General features: G+C 37.2%; 1 protein-coding gene across 1 annotated transcript in view; it reads right to left on the minus strand.

The window, feature by feature from the left end:
* The window catches only part of LOC116910936 (contactin-associated protein like 5-2), a 222971-nt gene that overhangs the window by 94601 nt on the left and 109594 nt on the right, over positions 1-18776 (minus strand). Inside the window, exons 5-6 of the mRNA XM_032914680.1 lie at positions 14892-15041; positions 11001-11172 (exon numbers count right to left, since the gene is read on the minus strand). Of these exons, the coding sequence (XP_032770571.1) occupies positions 11001-11172; positions 14892-15041 (322 nt within the window). The remainder of the gene's footprint in view (positions 1-11000; positions 11173-14891; positions 15042-18776) is intronic.

Genomic DNA, 18776 nt, shown 5'->3' on the forward strand with positions numbered 1-18776 from the left:
ATATTGATTGAACTAAAATCAGCTTTTGTTATCCGTGGAGGTTATAGAAAAATAAAGGTGGATGCTTTAAGTTTTAACATAATACAGATTCTGTTGATAGCCTTGAACATGGTAAGCATCCGTTGTACAAATTTCACTCACACACACACACACACAGAGAGAGAGAGAGAGAGAGAGAGAGAGAGATCAATACCAAATCTTTTTTCACATCATTCTAACTTTTTCAAATTGCTTTAGACTTCCTTAGACATTTCTGTGAATAAGAGTATGAGCATTTTGGCCTAATGTGTCTTATATTAATAAATGTTGCTGAAAAAATTTCAAACCTCTAATTTAAGCCATTTTCGGAAAATGTTACTCAAATATGGAGTAAACAACTCTGTACACAAAAACAGAATACACACACACACACACACACACACACACACACACACACACACACATACACACACACACACAGTCTGCTGTGCCCAGCCTTGCTTCCCAAGAGGGTCACAGATTTCAGGACTTTTTAGTTTTTCTGTTTACCTCTCTGCTCTTCAGGGACTTGTGAGTGTATCTTATTCACTTTTGTACGCTGTAATGATATACCATGAATAAGGCAATTTACAGGAGAAAGAGATTATTTGGAAATTATACGTTCAGAGAATGAGTCCATGGATATCAGGTTGGAGAGCAAGGCAATGGTCAGGCAGGCATTGCACCAGTAACTGAAAATTTACGTGTTAAGACAACTAAAAGGCAAAGAAAGAGAGGCAGAGAGAACTAACTGGGGATGACTTGAAGTTTTGAAATCTCAAAACTCACACCTAGTGATATACCTTCTCCAATAAGATCATATCTCTATAATATTTTCCAAAATGTTCCACCCCCCTGGTGACTCAGCATTCACACACATGAACCACAGCGGTCATTCTCATTCAAGCCACCACAGTGGTGAATATGCTACTTGAGAACTCTGCAGCCAGAGACATCCACTATAAAAAGACTTTCTCATTCATCAAAAGTTGGATAACATTAAAGATGTTACATTTGTTAATAGATACATACATGAGTTAGTCCATCCTGGCAAAAGCAAGGCCATATATTCTTTATAAAGAATATAAAATTCCCCGAACTCATGGTAATGTGGAGCAGGAGTTATCTCTATAAAGGACTGAGTAATTAGAGCTGTATGCACCCAAACAGGATGTAAAGATCAACTATTTGTCATAGTAACTGCAGCTGGGTCAGTTCAGATCCCCCAAACAGGACACAGTAATGGAGGTCACTACAACAGTATATAAAGAAAAAAGTTGGTGATAGACTCTAAACCCTTTAAACCTGGCTTCCTCTGCAGGTTAACATGTGCAGCATGCTGTTCCCATTTTTTTCTAGTGAGATTTTCAACTTCAATGGATCTTAAACCTCTAAAACAATATAGATCTACTACTAAGTATATAAACTACTAAGACTTTTAGCTCTGATGGGCTTCCACAAAACTGCATCCCTTTACTGGCAGCACCTAGATTGGAGGAGACATCAGGAGAGGACAACAAAAAGAGGATAAATGCAAGTCCTATGCTTGCCAGAATCAGAATTTTTGTTACATTATCTGTTCCCTCTTATAAAGAAGTTTTGCTTTTCCCAAACTTTCACCTGTTTACTTTATTACTTTGTAATATTTGAATTATTTTCTTTTTGAAACATAGGAACCAGATCTCTATCTGTGTCTATACTAGAGGAAACTCAAGATCTCTCTGCAATAGTGTCTTTATTAGAGTGACTATTACTTTGGAAGAAAAAGAAAAAAAAAACCTAGGGAAGGAAGGAGAGTTTATTTCTGCTTACAACTCTCACTCCATCAAAGTAAGGGAAGAACACTCACATGGGAGGGAGGCTTTGAGTCAGGAGCTGGTACAGAGACCAGGGAGGAATTTTACATATAGGTTTACTGTTCATGGCTTGTCAGTCTGGTTTCTTATAGCACCCAGGAAGGACCACAAAGTCAGGGGTGGCACTGTCCACAGTGACTTACAGCTACAACACATCAATCATCAATCAAGACAATGTCCTATGGTGCAGTCTGGCAGGAGCATTTCCTTAATTCTAGTTTTCTCTTCCCAAATGACTCCATCCTATGACAAGTTGACATAAAAATAAAGCAGTATAACTAAAAATTGAGAAGCATGCCCCAATCTAAAACAGAATTTAAAGATGCTTGGTCTGGGAAGGTGGCTTCTCAAGCAAAAGCACTTGCTGATCAACCACAAAAAAGTTCCTAAATTTTAATTTCCAGTACACAATTAAAAATAAAGATGAACATGTCCACAAACACCTGTAACTCTGGTACTTGTGGGGACAAAGAAAGTAGGATTACTGGGGCTTGCTGTCTGCCAGCTTAATTCTACAATCAATAAAATCCCTTGTATCAGATAATTGATGGAAATTGATGAAAGATGGTGATTAATGGAAAAGGACGTATGATATCCTCCTCTAATATATAATCATATGTTCAGGGCTGTATTCACCTACACAAATAAAGGCATAACACACACACACACACACACACACAACAAATTATAGAAGTTTATAAAAGACTTCCCACTATCACCTATTTTAACACAAGAAGACACATTTTTTCCAACAATCACTGTCACTCATATAAAAGTCTCTAGCCATTTTAACAGCCACATTCATAACCTGCAAGAGAATCCAGGTCCTTAACTGATTATTAATTACATTTTCTCTCATTTATAATGGAAAGTCAATCAAGAAATAAATAATTGATTATTTCAATCATTGCCAGTTACTTTTGATAAAGATGAAGGGAAAATGTATGTGCGATTCTACCTTTGGTTTCTTGGCTAAAGAGAAATTTGTATTTTTCAATAATTTCACTTTAACACAAGTGCTGACATGGGCACACACCTTTTAGCACCCTCAGGGCCACTGCTTATATCATTCCTTCAGGCATACAGAGCCAACATGACAGCTGCCAACCTGAATTGAGGAGCAGCTCAGATTTGTACAGTACTCCCCACTTCTGATTATGGGGAGAGATGCACAAACTTCCCTATAGACACCTTTTCTATGTCTTCTTTTTCATGAGCTGCCTTTGCTCCATACATATCTTGCATGGCAGACACACCCCATTTTTTATTTCTTAAGGCACAAAACAATAAGGATATTGTGCTTCTGTGCTTCCTTCCACTGTATTATTTACAGATTAGATACATTTCTGTGGCTTTCTGGTCTAATTTTACGATTGTCTTGCTCAACAAAATTATGCTCACTAGCTAGTGGTTACAGAAGGAACACTGAACATTACTTGTGCCAAACCTGGCTTGTTTTTTAAGAAATAATATGACATGGTTTCTTGCCTCTGGAAAAGATCCAGCAGGGTATGGGCCTCCATGAGTGTTGATGGCTGCTATGGGCATAAGATTTGTTCTTATTATAGTGTATATATTTTCATGTTCCTCCTTGTAAGAATATCCACTTCTCAAAGGTTAATAAATCCATGATAATCAGAAAGGTCAAGAGTCAGGGATGTGAGAGTATAAATATATCTCAGTAAAATGGTAGAATACTGTGACCTTAAGTACAGCCCTTAAGATTGTGGGAAAGATGCTGAAGATATGAGTTTGAAAATATATAATTTCTCAACTTTGTAACATAAGGATGCAATATGAATCATATAAGGAGCTTCACAGATCTAAAGGAAAAGAACCACCCTCATTATAAGCCAATATGTCAGAAAGACACTAAGGAAGAAGATTAAAAAGATTTAAGGAGTGGTGATCACAAGGTAAGATCCCACCAAGATAAGGTTTTGCTGTTTGTTCGTTTATTTACTTTTGCTTGTTTGTTTATGCTTACAATCACAAGTAGATTTCTGAGTTCAAGGTCAGCCTGGGCAGAACGAGTTTAGATGCAGACATTGTCAGAATGGCAATTTTAGGGTGGATTTCTAGACTGGAGTCATAGGATATTGATTCATGGGACAATCAAAAGGGAAACTGGGGTAAACACGGAATTGATATGTGAAATGGAAGAATTTTCTTTGTCTGCAGAAAATGAGATATCCGATTTTTAGAATAGCAAGAGAAAGTTGTCTCAAGCAGAGAGTTTTTTCGACATCTCCAGAGAGAGCCAAAATAGAGAGCAATCTGAAAGCTGTCTCAAGCAAAACATAGATGGTCAGCTTGGTACCATGATTTTACTTCAAGTCATTTGTTTCCTCACTCTCAAACACCCATTCTGTCACAACTCTGGTATGAAGGGTTTTGGGTGGATACCAAATTTATTTTTCATCTTGAGTAAATTCTTTTTTCCAAGACCAACGAATAATATTTACTTGTGTAAGCTGCATGTGTGGTTCATCGGCAAGCACTGTGAGCAAAAGATGTTAATGTCAGAAGTGTTCAAATTATGACTATGCAAAGAGCCTGCTCCCAGAAAAATGCAATATTTGATACCAAGAACTTTTTCCAAGAATGCAGAGTACAAGTATTGGTTACAGCTGGGCACTAAAGGCTAACTAGTCAAACAAGAGAAGCACTATTTGAATTATAATATGGGGATTAGGGATAGGTGGGGATTTGGTACTTTTAGATCTTTCAGAGAGAACCATGGTGGGGGGTAATTCTGTAATCCTCCTCTGTGCTAGGAAAACATTCTACAGCAGTCAAAAACGGTAAGCTCACGTTCAATGAGAAAATCAGCTCTTAAAACCGAAGAGAAAATGACTGAGAAAGACAAAAGTCGTGAGCCAGAACACACACATACCTATACACCCACTCACATATTGGCACATACACAGATAGACACCAACACAATTAAAATCAGCCAGCTTTGTTTGGATTACAGAAACAAATGCACATTTAAGAAAATGGGGACATGGTTTGGGAATGAATGGTGTCTAAGAGAATCATTCCATCCTTTGTTACACCATTTTCTAAAGCATGCATCCTTAATTTAACACCATATCATTTAGAAATTTTGTATTGTAAATTCACTATGCTTAGAGAAATAAGTAGATTGTGTGTGTGTGTGTGTTTGTGTGTATCTGTATTTCTGTATATGTCTGTATTTCTTTGTGTGTCTTTGCATGACTGTACACACATATGTTAAAGGCTGGAGAACAAGCTTAGTTGTCATTCCTCAGGTTGTCATACTACCTTACTTTTTGACATAGCGTCTTTCAGTTTTATTCCTAACTCAGCAAATCAGCTAGACTGCTTGTTGAATTAATTGGAATGAACCACCAGGCTCCACCTACACTGACCTGGAATTTTAAGTGTAAGATCAGCTTGGCTCTAAGCAGATTCTGGGATTCAAGCTCATGTCTCATGCTTGTACTGTCAAACATCTTTCTGACTGAGCTCTTCCCTATCTCCATTCTTTCAAATGTTAATGCTTGCAACATCTTATACTTAGAAGCTCTTTTTATGTGTCAGTTAATTGTGTTGAGTTTGGGTTAGAAGAAAATACACCCTGGACTATGGATCAAGCTCTAAGAATGTGCTGCACTTTCCTAACATTTACTTCTTTTGGTTCTGAAATGCTAGAGATGTTGGGGACTAGTTTAACATCACTTAAAACAACAGTAGTATGTGTTACTCATCTTATTTCTTGTTCAAAGAACTGCAAACTGGTTCTCATTTATCCTCTGCCAATATGTAAGTCTTCATAGACACACCAAAGTTTAAGCTAGCATGAGCAAGCCTGGTATGTAGGATAACCTTCATAATGTGTGTTTATTCTGTTATTTTCAGACACTTGGGAACTTACCAAATTGCCATCTGAAATATCTAATGTTCACTCTGATGTTTACTTTGAACACACAGGTATGTTTATTTCTAGTATTTGGTAAATGTAAATATGGATGTAAATTATGTAAGAAGAGGAACAAATTGCTAGATTTTACCAGAGGAACCAGTGAAGGGTTTGAAGTAGAAGCAGAAAAAGAAGCAAAAATCACTAAAGCTTTTGGGTATATTCATATTTTTAAACAACATAGTGTACTAATTGTCTCCTAATGCCTAACTCCTGCCAAAACCAACTTAACTTTATTTTGGCTCACTGACTAAAGGTAGAGTTTATCATAATAAGGAAGGCATGGCAGAAGGTACATGAGATAGATCAGCACATTTAATGCAACCTCAGATGACCAAAATGGATGAAGGCTCATGCTCTGATCTTTGTGTTCTTTTCGTTCAGTTCATGACGCCAGCCCATGAGATGAAGCTACTTATATTCAGAACAGCTCTTCCCACCACAATTAGCTAAATTTAGAAATTTACTTGAAGACATTCTAAAGGCTTGTTTTTTTGTGTATTTTAGATTTGTTTACTTTATCAATTATTAAGATACTTAGGAAATTTACTGTTAGCTAAAATGTTCATTAGAAAGTCACCAAGAAAGAACAGAACTCTGCATTCAGAATACTCAGGATCAAAAAACATACATAAACAAAGAAACAAACAAACTAATAAAACAAACAAGAAATCAAGTAAACAAACAGAAGGTGGTCTTTGTGTTATCACACATAGCATGTTGTTTGCATCTTTCAATCTAAACTAAGATCCTCTTGTTTGTGCAAAAGGAACCCTTAGCCAATGAGACATTTCTACAGCTATAAATAATGTTTCAAGAGCAGACATCTAACAACTCAAAAGAAGCAGAGCCTACCAATTTGTAAACATCATTTCAAAGGACTTGTAATAGGGTTCTGAGAAACCAGGAAAAGATCTTTACCAATCCTACATCCAATAGATGGTTAATATCCAATATACACTAAGAACTCAAGAAGTTAGCTCTAAAGAGCCAAATAACCCTATTAAAAATGAAGTTTAGAGCTAAATAAAGAATTCTCAGGTGAGGAAAATTGAATGGCTTAGAGGTACCTAAAGAAATGTTCAACATCCTTAGTCATCAGGGAAATACACATTAAAACAACTCTGAGATTCCACCTCACACCAGTCAGAATGGCTAAGATCAAAAACTCAGGTGACAACAGATGCTGGCGAGGATGTGGAAAAAGAGGAATATTCCTCCTTTGTTGTTGGGATTGCAATCTGGTACAACTACTCTGGAAATCATTCTGGCATTCCATCAGAAAATTGCACATAGGATCAAGCTATACCATGCCTGAGAATACACACAAATGATAGTCCAACATATTACAAAGACACATGCTCCACTATGTACATACCAGCCTTACTTATAATAGTCAGAAGTTGGAAAGAAAACCGATGCCCTTCTACAGAAGAATGAATAGAGCAAATGTGGTACATTTACTCAATGGAGTACTACTCCGCTATCAAAAACAATGACTTCATGAAATTCATAGGTAAATGGATGGAATTGGAAAATATCATGCTGAGTGAGGTAAGCCAATCACAAAATACCCAAATGGTGTGCAATCACTGATAAGAGAATATTAACCCAAAAGTTCAAATTACCCAAGGTATTATCCACAGACCACATGAAGCTCAAGAAGAAATATGACCAAAGTGCAGATACTTCAGTCCTTCTTAAAAGGAGGAACAAAATATTCATAGGAGAAAATATGGAGACAAAGTTTGGAGCAGAGACTGAAGGAATGGCCATTTAGAACCTGCCCTACCTTGGGATCCGGCCACCAAAACTAGACAGTATTAATGAAGCCAAGAAGTACACTCTGACAGAAGCTTGATATAGCTATCTCTTGAGATGCTCAGGCAGAGTGTGAAAAATACAGAGGTGAGTGCTTGCTACAAACCATTGAACTGAGAACAGGATTCCAGTTGGAGGAGTTAGGGAAAGGATTAAAGGAGCTGAAGGAGCTTGCAACTCCATAAGAACAACAACACCAATAATCCAGTGCTTCCAGGGACTAAACCACTACCCAAAGAGTACACATGGACAGACCCATATCTCCAGCTGCATATGTAGCAGAGGATGAGTTTTTGGGCACCAATGAAAGGAGAAGACTTTGGTCCTGAGAAGGCAGGACCCCCAAGGTAAGGGAATGTCAGGGCAGGGAGGCTTGAAGGAGGGGCTGTTGGGAGGGGCATCACCCTTATAGAAGAAGAGGGAGGCAAGGGGATAGGTGGCTTATGTCAGGGAAATCGTGAAAGGGAATAACGTTTAAAATGTAAATAAAAAATATCCATAAAAAATTTTAAAAATTTTTAGAAAGTTTGTACCTTTTTTTTTAAAAACTGCCATGTTTTTAGAAATTTAAGTTCCCTCCCATGCATTGTTGGATACAAACAAAGAAGAAATAGAAAGAAAGAAAGAAAGAGAGAGAGAGAGAAAGAGAGAGAGGGAGAAAGAAAGAAAGAAAGAAAGAAAGAAAGAAAGAAAGAAAGAAAGAAAAAAAGAAAGAGAAAGAAAGGGAGGGATGGAGGGAGGGATAGAGAAAATGAAAGATTGAATGAACAAAAGAAAGGAAGGAGGAAGGAAGGAAGGAAGGAAGAAAGAAAGGAAGGAAGGAAGAAAAACAGAAAGCCAGGATGTGTAGGTGGGCCCCATGTCCCTGTGAAAGATAAAAAGCACATAGAAGGCAAGGATAAAGGTCTTAGTATCTGCTGTCCAAGCGGAGACACAGGTCTCCAAGGTCTGGCCTTGTTTTTCAGGAGCACAGTTAGAGAAACCATAGCCTGAGCTTTCAGCTCTGTCCTCTCAGGCGAGTTCTCACTAGTAGGCTAACACATTCACATTGATTAGCACTTGAAAAATGGAAGAATGCAGGAGTCTTTCCTGAACTAGAGCTCCCTGTCTGAGATGGGTAGGGAGCCCCAAAGAACCCCTGTATCTGCTTCCCATAGCACTGTGGCTTGTTCTCCCTCACCTCTGATAAATTGCTTCTATATTTTATCCATCTATGCCACATATTTCCCCTTCCATGTTTCTATTGCTGCTACCAGTTTACTTGCATATGCACTTTCACCACGATATTTATCTTTACTGCAAAAAGTGAAAGAAACTAAAAACTCAGCAAGACCTGCCTCTGTTAACTTTTACCATGCTTCCCAGATTTCAAACAAATGTAAATTATATCAGGAGGATACCAATCAAAGCTTTGGACACAGGTTTCTTTTTTGTTAAGTAAGTAACTCTTTCAAGAGAAGCATACCAATTACCTATTAAAGAAGTTACATTTCTCATTATACAATTAAAAAAATTGACTGTAATATATTTTCTCAAGATTACAATTACACAAAAGTAATAGTGCAGGGCAGATGACAATGTTTTTCATGTAATCCAAAATAATGACAGCTTCCTTGATTGTATGTTAAGATATCATAGATATTCCAATTGACAAATGTACCCTGTATTGATCTGTAATACATATAATGCCACACCAGATGATGATTTGGAATTTTCTCCATTGTCAAGAATATAGCATACTATTTGTGGTACTATCAATTTCCTGTAATAGCTTTGATTTGGAGTCCTCTAAATAAGCACATTTTAATGAATCACACATTTTATTACCCACTTTCGCAGGTGGCCAAATGGGAAAAAAGGGAGGGGGAGGGATGAAGAATACAGAGTGATGTGGTAATAATGGCATGTGTAATGGTATCAGAAATGTGTGTTAATGTTCCATCTAATTATAGTTATCATTCCCAACATTAGCAGAGATCATGTTCTGTATGGCTGATTTCTCATGTTCCCCAATAAAGTTACTTAATGCTTTTCTTCCTAGACTGGGACACTTATCTCTTGATCTCCCCTAGTTGTGCTGATACTTTTTCTTAATTCATGTTTCTAGTTAAATCTCATGGTGTTCCTCATTTCTCACATAAAACATGAAACCAAAATCTGCTAGTACAAAGACCTTCTTTGTAATGATTCTAAGTCCACATTCCCAGCTATGGGGAAGCCATGTAACTTTCCAGAAAGACCCATGTTGTAGAAAAACTACAGCAAATCAGCTGAACTGTAGCATGTCCTCTGAACCCAAGATGTGGTAGATTACAAGAGAAGTCATCTTGCTTCTTTGGAAGTATATATTGCTAAGAAAACCATTGTATGCATGCTGCTAGTTATAAAAGGCTTCCTATGCTAGGGATTTCAAATGCAACACTTACAATACATGTTCTGTTTCATGGCCATTCCGTGGCACCAACAATTTCTGTCTACTCTTACCTTAGCCAACCATGATTTTAGCTCATACTTCAAGATGTAACTCAATCACCTACCTAAATTTCTTCCATCTCATTCCACATTCTCACAGTGGTATAACTATTGGTATAACTAGTAGCACATGTTTCACAAATCAGGGAATATTTCTCTTTATAGCAATGGCTAATTAATGTACCCAAGGACCTCTAACACCTACACCAAATTATGCACTTAACTCATTCTATTATTGCTGAAATTCAGTATCCATTCTTTTGGTTTTCTGACTTTAAATCTAGAAACTCCTACCATATCAGGAACCAAATCCCAAGAGTGATGCAGCTAGAAACTGAGTGTCATGCCGAATCTCTGGATGTAGACTAAAAGTACTGATTCTCACTAGCATATTGTCTGCTTTCTTTGGAACTAAACAAATGGTAGGTAGGGTTGTTGTCAGGTAGGGTCAGCCATTCCCAGTTTAGGACATCCAGGTTGAGCACAGCCAAACCCTTAACCATAGATTTCTTGAAACTTATAATATTAGAGAAAAAAATCCACTTCAGACAAAGGAAATGGTGTAGGGAGAGTAAGTCCTCTCTCCACTCTTCTTTACATTTGACTTCAATGTATTTATGCACAAAATTGCAGCCCTTTCACAAATTTGTATTTTGAATTGATTTGCATATCCCATTTACTGCAAGTCATCATGGAGAGAAACTCACCTAATTTAACCTGTTTTTCTCTGGACCTGAAATCCTTTCAGAAATATTTTCCATTAGGCAACTCAATTATGTCTAATGTAGCTAATGTCTCAAAATTAGAATTTTGCTTAAATAAATTCATTTTCAGAACAGTTAGGATGGAAAGGGGTGGGGAAACAGAGGAGACAAGACAATAATTACCTGTCTTTGATGCTACACAGATCAATGTGTAAATCACTAAAATTCCCCAGGGAACCTTGCTGAACTGAAATGAGGTCCTTGGGCTGGTTATCAATAAAGATGAGCCTCATGCAGCCTTGGAAAGCCTTAATAGGGTTTAAGCATTGTGAAACGGTGAGATTGTCAGGGCACCCTGTGGGACAGAGAAAAACATGAAGAGCACTGAAATGATCTGTTATTGCTGTGGCAACTTTTTGATGGAAGACCTTGAGGTCTAGTTATTTGGGCACTTTTTTGTTCATAGCCAGGAACACTTTTGTTGTAAATCCTAGCTCAGGAAGAGGTTCAGAGGTTCAGAAATGATGTAAAATGGGGATGCTCAGTCTCTATAAATGAAAAAACTACCAAACGGAATATTGTTGGTAAGATATTTACCTTAATCTTCTCTCTCTCTCTCTCTCTCTCTCTCTCTCTCTCTCTCTCTCTCTCTCAGTGTGTGTGTGTGTGTGTGTGTGTGTGTGTGTGTGTGTGTGTGTGTGTCTGTGTCCACGTCTTTTGCTACCATTTCCCATTTTATTCTTTGAGATAAGGTCTGTTTGTGAACTGGAGGTTCAACAATTTATCTAGATTAGTTATTTTAGATTTGTTATTTCTGAGCTCTGGGCGTCTGCCTTCATTTTACTTTGTTTGTCACTGCCTCTTTACACACCTGGGAGTTTTTTACTAGTATAGACTGGGTTGACAATGAGCCTCAGAGGCTTGCTTATCTCAGCATTGCCAGCAGTGAAACTCAAGGGTTTCTACACACATTCAGTATTTTATTTGGGTACTGGGAAGCCAATCTTATTTTCTCATGCTTCCATTGTAAGAATTTTATCAACTAAGTCACACACACACACACACACACACACACACACACACACCTTCTGATGGCAACCTATCTGCTTTTCCTTTGAACAACATCCTTAACATACTATATATGCTGTAGGTGCTTGGGAATGTTGCCTATGTCTGAAATCACATCTAAATTCACAATATAATTCTCAACTATATTTTCTAAGGAAATTATACTTTGTAAGGAAATTACTCAGGATGACAGCTGAATAATTGTATGGTTAATTGTGGGGTATTAACACATCTAGCTTCTAAGAAAATTATACTCAGAAACTAAGCAGGATTTTTTTACGTGGTATGCAATTCAAATCTAGACATTAAGAGTGTTATGGACTTAAGTGAACATAGTTATAGGTTGTAATAGCACATGGGAAAGGTTAACACCACACCTCCTAGAAATCTCTAAAAAGTTTAAATGTATTATCACAGGTTAGCATCACCTGTGACCAGGCAAACCTACCCTCCTTAAGACAGGTGAAGACCAAGCAGGTAGATGAGTATGTATGTTTTTGCAAACTCCATCTCAGTGGTTTTATTAGGTTCAGAGCATATATGAATGTGATAATGAAAACACGGCAATATGCCATAAATAAAGTGGAATTTCCTCAGACATCTCTAATAGACAGAAGACTGGAACCCTGCGTCTGGTTAATAGCTTATAAATAAACTACAAAATAAAGAGCTGGTGCAAATTCTTATGGATCCTGTAAATAGTATTTATGGAAGTTGACTATTTTTGCTGGAGCTAATTTATAACTTCCTTAAGTTTACAATGTATGTAGAGTTGTACAAACACTGTTCATATTGCAAATAAATGTTTTTATTCTAAGTCTAGAACCCTGGAAACTCATTAAGAAGTTGAGAATATTTGAGCTAGGAGGAGGACTATTATGCCTCTGTGATGTTTCAGAAGATTACTGTAAGATGATTACTCATTTTGTAAGATAATGATTCCATTTTGCCTGGAAATAAATTCCTGACCACCATTCTTTCTCTGCTGATGACAAACCATATGTAAAGAAGAATGCACAGCTTGGAGTTGAGACCATTTTTCAGCACCTGTTCCCATTCATTTTCTTTCACTATCGGACTTTAGTAAGCATAGATGGAATCTGCTCCATATACTCTGTGTCTACAGCTACTCACAGATTATTATGATTTTACATGAGTGATGATATATGTAACTATGGATGATCAAGTGTCACAGCCAATGCATGGAGATTAGAAGACAACTACAGCAGTTGCTGTTTTCTGCCTTGTCTGATGATGAATATTCTCTTTTCCACAGAATATTTATGGTTTATTGGCATGAGTGGCAGGAAGATTACAGTCATGTTCTACAGAGTCCGGCTTTCCAAGGGCTCTAGGTGTCCAAATCTAGGTCTGTATGCTTACACAACATGAGCTTTATGACCGAGCCACATCTCCAACCTACATATAATTATATTTCAACAAATAGAAGCCATATTATGTATTATTAGACATAATATTACCTATATGCTATGCCTGGGTCTGTAATGGTGATTATTGGTGAAAGACTATGTTCCTTCCTCATGCTAAAATCTAACCTCATTGATCTTGTTTCACACAGTTCCTTTGCAAAAAGACAATAAATATTCTGGACATGTGCAAATATGTGTGTGTGTGTGTGTGTGTGTGTGTGTGTGTGTGTGCATGTCTTTCAAACCTGTCAAGCATTTCCTTAGGAAGTAGAAGCAATTCAAAGATTTGGAGCTAAAAGACTACAAGGTTTTGAGTAGAGCTCAATGTAGAGTTCATGATTACTCTGCGGCGGGCCTTATGTAACTACAGTGTGTGTTACTATTATCTTTATTATTATGTATGACCAAGACAAAGTGCAGGCATGCATGTGCCATTATGCATGTATGGAAGTCAGAATTGTGGAGCACATGCTTTTCTTCACTACAGGCACCAAGGATAGAATTCTTGTCCACAGATTGAGAGAAAAGTGCTTTTGTTATCTCTTCAGTGAATGTTATTGTGCAATGCTTATCTTCAATTACCTCATGGGAAGGAACTGTTACCCTGGGGAAAGGTTAGGTCATGCTCACATTTATAAGATCTGAACCAGGTTGTATCACTCTTTATATTGATAGTAGAAACATGACCAGACAATCCAGTGTGCTTGATGTTGTTTGTACATGTGGTGCTGTGCACAAAGACTAGTGCCTTCTACATGCTGAATAAGACTTTCATCACTAAACTTCCACAATCATGCATTCTGCTCTTGTCTATATCACCTAGCAATTTTAATGTGAGCTTGTTCTAGAAAAGGAATCCAGGAACTGTGTCATAGGAACTCTAGTTTAGAGAGCCACATGGACTAAGTCACAGTTAGATGTGGCTTCTATAAGAAGGATCACTGGCTTCAGAAATAGACACCTTCTCTTTTAATAAAAGATACTTTTAAAATACTCAACATGAGTGTCTTTATAAAATTGGTAAAATACCACATACATCTTTTCCACCCAAGTTTGATTTTGTTTGTGTTATTTGAAGTGTTGCAAGGGTTCAGCAAACCTTATAAAGAACTATGACTCAGACATGTCAAGGGCTTCTCCCCTCGTACCTCAGAGCCTCTAGCTCCTCCCCACTTTGCTCTACACTCCATGAGTGTTGATGACCTAAATAGTCAAACTGTGTGTTGGTGCCTCCCACTTGAGTTTTACTTCTTGTGGGTATTTGCAGACTTTCAGCTCCTTTGCTTTAAGTTTTTTGCTGAATGTCCTCTTTCCAACGTGACACCAAGGAGCTTGGAATAGCTACATAAATCACTTTTGCTAAGTTATGTAACCTAACGGTAGTAGCCTTAGTTCTTTCTGCCATAGAAAATTTATATTTACAAGGTTGTTTGAGGTTTTGCTTTCCCATAGTTTGGTGCTTGAATTCTTCTGCAGGTGTGCATGCACAGCTATGGGGAGGGTGTTCTAGTTTACAAAGCATGGGTGGACTAGGTTCCTTGTCCATTATTTGAAATCTCAAAGGCAGGGAGCTTACCTCCAAAGTAGTAACTATTTCCAGAATAAATCTGTAGCCCAGAGGTTTCTGGAGCTGGGGAAGCAACATCATTATCCACAGTGAGAGTAACACGATTTCTCCTGACATTGATGCTGACAGAATGCCATCGGCCATCATTTAAGCTTCTGCCTGAAACAAACAGGAAGGGCTGGTTCATGAGGGTCATCTCTCTCCTCTGCCTTACATCTTATTTTCTTTCCTTAAACCATTTCTGATAGTTTTTTGTCTTAGTAAGAAAGGGGGCAAAACAAATATATGGAGTATCTGTGTCAAATAAAGGAATGCTATATATTAATTAATCTAGTCATGGGTGACTGCAGAGGAAAAAGCTGAAAAAGAAACCTGTTAAAATACCTCAAAATTATACCACCAATTGTTTCTTCATACAGAAGCAACATAGGTCATTTTAGTCCTCTGACTGTATGCTGCTGTTAGGGAAACTTTTACAAGCTAGGATTTGGTTCTTGGCCATGGGGACTGTGCTAATGAGGTAAATATTCAGTCAGGTGATTCGACGTAATGAACATTTGTTATTTTTCAGGGACATTTAAGGTAAAAGCAACTGTAGGTATGTTTTGCTTTCATTTGTATACTAATTTAAATATATCTCCATAATGTATGAAGTTATATTTGAAGGTAAGCTATGGACAATCCTAGAAGGAAAATGTAATTCACCATCCAGAGTCTGGTTAGTATCCAGGAACAAAAGATTAGGCTAGGCATAGGTCAAAGTAGGATGGGAGTATACAACAGCCATAGAATTTTACTCTAGTCATAGACTACCATCTAATGTTATTGATGATACACAACATCACAGGAGATTGTTCAGGTATACCTGTAGAAGCCATAGCCTTCCTTTATCTTTTCATATAAAAATCCTATGATCTGATACTTTCCAATATCATTATCTAGGTTTTTCTGTGTTTGACTGTTATATGCATTTGTACAATAGACAACTTTTTGAACAGAATACCAGTAAATTAGAAACTAAGATCAAGGAACCTTACGAAGTCGAAAAGCTTTTGTAAGGCAAAGGACATTGTCAACAGAGATATAGCAGTTGTTCTTAACTTACAGGATGCTGCAACTATGTGGTTGAATGAGTCTTTCAGAGAGGTGGAATAACAATACATCCTGAGATAGGATCAGCTCCTTCAATTCCTTTTTGTAAAATCACAGTTCAAATACTCTCCTTGTTTTAGAAGTCAGCTGCAAATATAGGCATGCTCATACCTTCAAGCACACACAATATTCTAGTGTGATTTAATGTACACACAGAAATTTGTATTTTTGACTATACTTTAAAGTGCTGTGTATTGGCCTGTTTCACACTGAGAGTGGAATCCTGAAGTGTTAGAACTTGGAAGAACTAAGATTCCATGTTTCTGAAACCCAACATTTTACTGTAATGAGTAGAATGAGAAAATAGAATCTTGTGTATTTGATAATATTATTTTGTAACAAAGTTGCTTGTATGTATCAAAGGTAGCATATAGTTTACTTTTGGTCATCCACATAGTATTAGGAAACATGTATTTAAATATGAATATTTTTCTGAAAATCTTCTGGTAGTTAGCTTTATGCATGTAAGAACAGGATGAATAATTAGTGCACAGAACTTGTTCATGATGAAGTGCACCTTAGGGGATAGAAATGGTTTCAGGCTTGAAAATAATTTTAGTATGTGGAAATTAAAATTGGATGTTTCAGTCTACAGTAGAAAATCAGCACTCTCACATTCAAGCTCAGTTATTCGGTCAGACACTAATGATGACAACACCAGATGGCCACTGTCCCATATGCTGACCAAAGACTTCCAGATCCATGGTGCCTTGAATCATGAGCCAGGTTTACACAACTAGGAAAGCATGAACCTGTAACGTGTATACAGTGCAGGGATAGGGTTTGCTGGTGACATTTGACAGTGGAATTTCAGCTGCTTGAATGCTCCATCAATACATCTGATACATACAAGCACCTCTGTTACAAAGGCAGGATATGGCTCTATGGATTCCAGGGAAACACAAAAACATGACTCATTCTGTAGTGCACAGTCACTTTTCATTCCAGTGGGTTCAGGAGGCTTGCACAGACAAATTGTTAATTAAGACCAGAGGCTGTAAATTATATGACCCCATTGCATGGATCAGACCATAGATATTATAGACATTTATATAAAATTGCTGAGGAGTGCTGGGAACTGAACTCAAATGCTCTAGAAGGGTAGCAAGTGCTCATGGATGCTGAGACAACTCTCCAGCCTACATTTTAGTAAGTATCTTGGGAAACTTGGGCATTTCACTCTCTGAGATACTAGTAGCATTTTTATTTTCTTTCAAAAAATATATTTTAACTTCTAAGAGTACCATATTTAATCTAACTAATTCAGTGCTATTAGAAATACTAATCATTTTGAAACTTCACTATTATAAATAATGGCAGCATGAAGTATTGGCATGTCACATGTTGGCTGCATGCCTAATTACTTTAGAATTAGGTTCTTCAGACACTATCTATGGAAAATGAAATATTATATTTATAATATATTTAATATTTTGGATATAAAATCTTTGAAAAATAATGCACACATTTCTTTTTAAAATCAAGATATACTGTCTGTTCCCTCTAGATCAGTGGTTCTCTTTGCTGTAGCCATTTAATAAAGTTTCTCATTTTTGGTGAACCCCAATCATAAAATTATTTCATCAATACTTCATAACACTATTTTTTTACTGGTTCAATTTGTAATGAAAAGATGTCTCCTGAGAGACACAGCCAGAATACGACAAATACATAGGCGAATGCCAGCAGCAAACCATTGAACTGAGAACGGGACCCCCGTTGAAGGAATCAGAAAAAGAACTTAAAGAGCTGAAGGGGCTTGAGACCCCATATGAACAACAGTGCCAACCAACCAGAGCTTCCAGGGACAAAGCCACTACCCAAAGACTACACATGGACTGACCCTGGGCTCCAAATGCATAGGTAGTAATAAATAGCCTAGAAAGGGCACCAGTGGAAGGGGAAGCCCTTGGTCCTGCCAAGACTGAACCTCCAGTGAACGGGATTCTTGTGGGGAGGGCGGTAATAGGGGGAGGATGGGGAGGAGATCATCCATATAGAATGGGAGGGGAAGGGGGTAGGGGGATGTTAACATGGAAACCGGGAAAGGAAATAACTTTTGAAATGTAAATAAGAAATACCCAATTTAATAAAGATGGAAATATATATATATATATATATATGTATATTTTCCATATGACTCAAAAATTATGTTCAAAGGTAATTATATAATAGAAAGAAAGTATGTTTTTACAAAGAAAGAAGTCTTTCAAATTGAATGCTGTATTCATTGAGTACTCATAGTGACAAAACAGTGGAAACAGCTAGAGTTCCTCAAAAGATAACAGATAAACAAGTTCTCCCGTCCTACCCAGCGCCACCTCAGCAATGCAACCTACTATGGGTTATTTCTGTAAAGTGCAAATGATTCTCAAAATATAGAGTATGACTCCTGCGTACATGAAATTGTAAAAACCACAAAAATAATCTGTAGTTGCAGAAAGCAAACAGTGATGATCCTGGGTCTTGGGTTAGAAACTGATTTGGAAAGAGCCTCTAAGGATCCCTGAGATAAGAATGTCAAATGTGAATATGGGCTGAACAAATTTGACGCAATCATGTTCATCTTAAAAATGTGTATGACGTATTGTATACAAATTATATAAAATAAGAAATTGAGGGAAAAAAGAAAATATCTGATATGCAATATAGTTAAATATATATATATATATATATATATATATAATTTTGACACAGCTATAATCGGTCTTTGAAGTTGATACAACTTTGTTTAGATGAGGG

Source organism: Rattus rattus, chromosome 10 (genome assembly GCF_011064425.1).
Source record: "Rattus rattus isolate New Zealand chromosome 10, Rrattus_CSIRO_v1, whole genome shotgun sequence".
Lineage (NCBI taxonomy): Eukaryota > Metazoa > Chordata > Mammalia > Rodentia > Muridae > Rattus > Rattus rattus.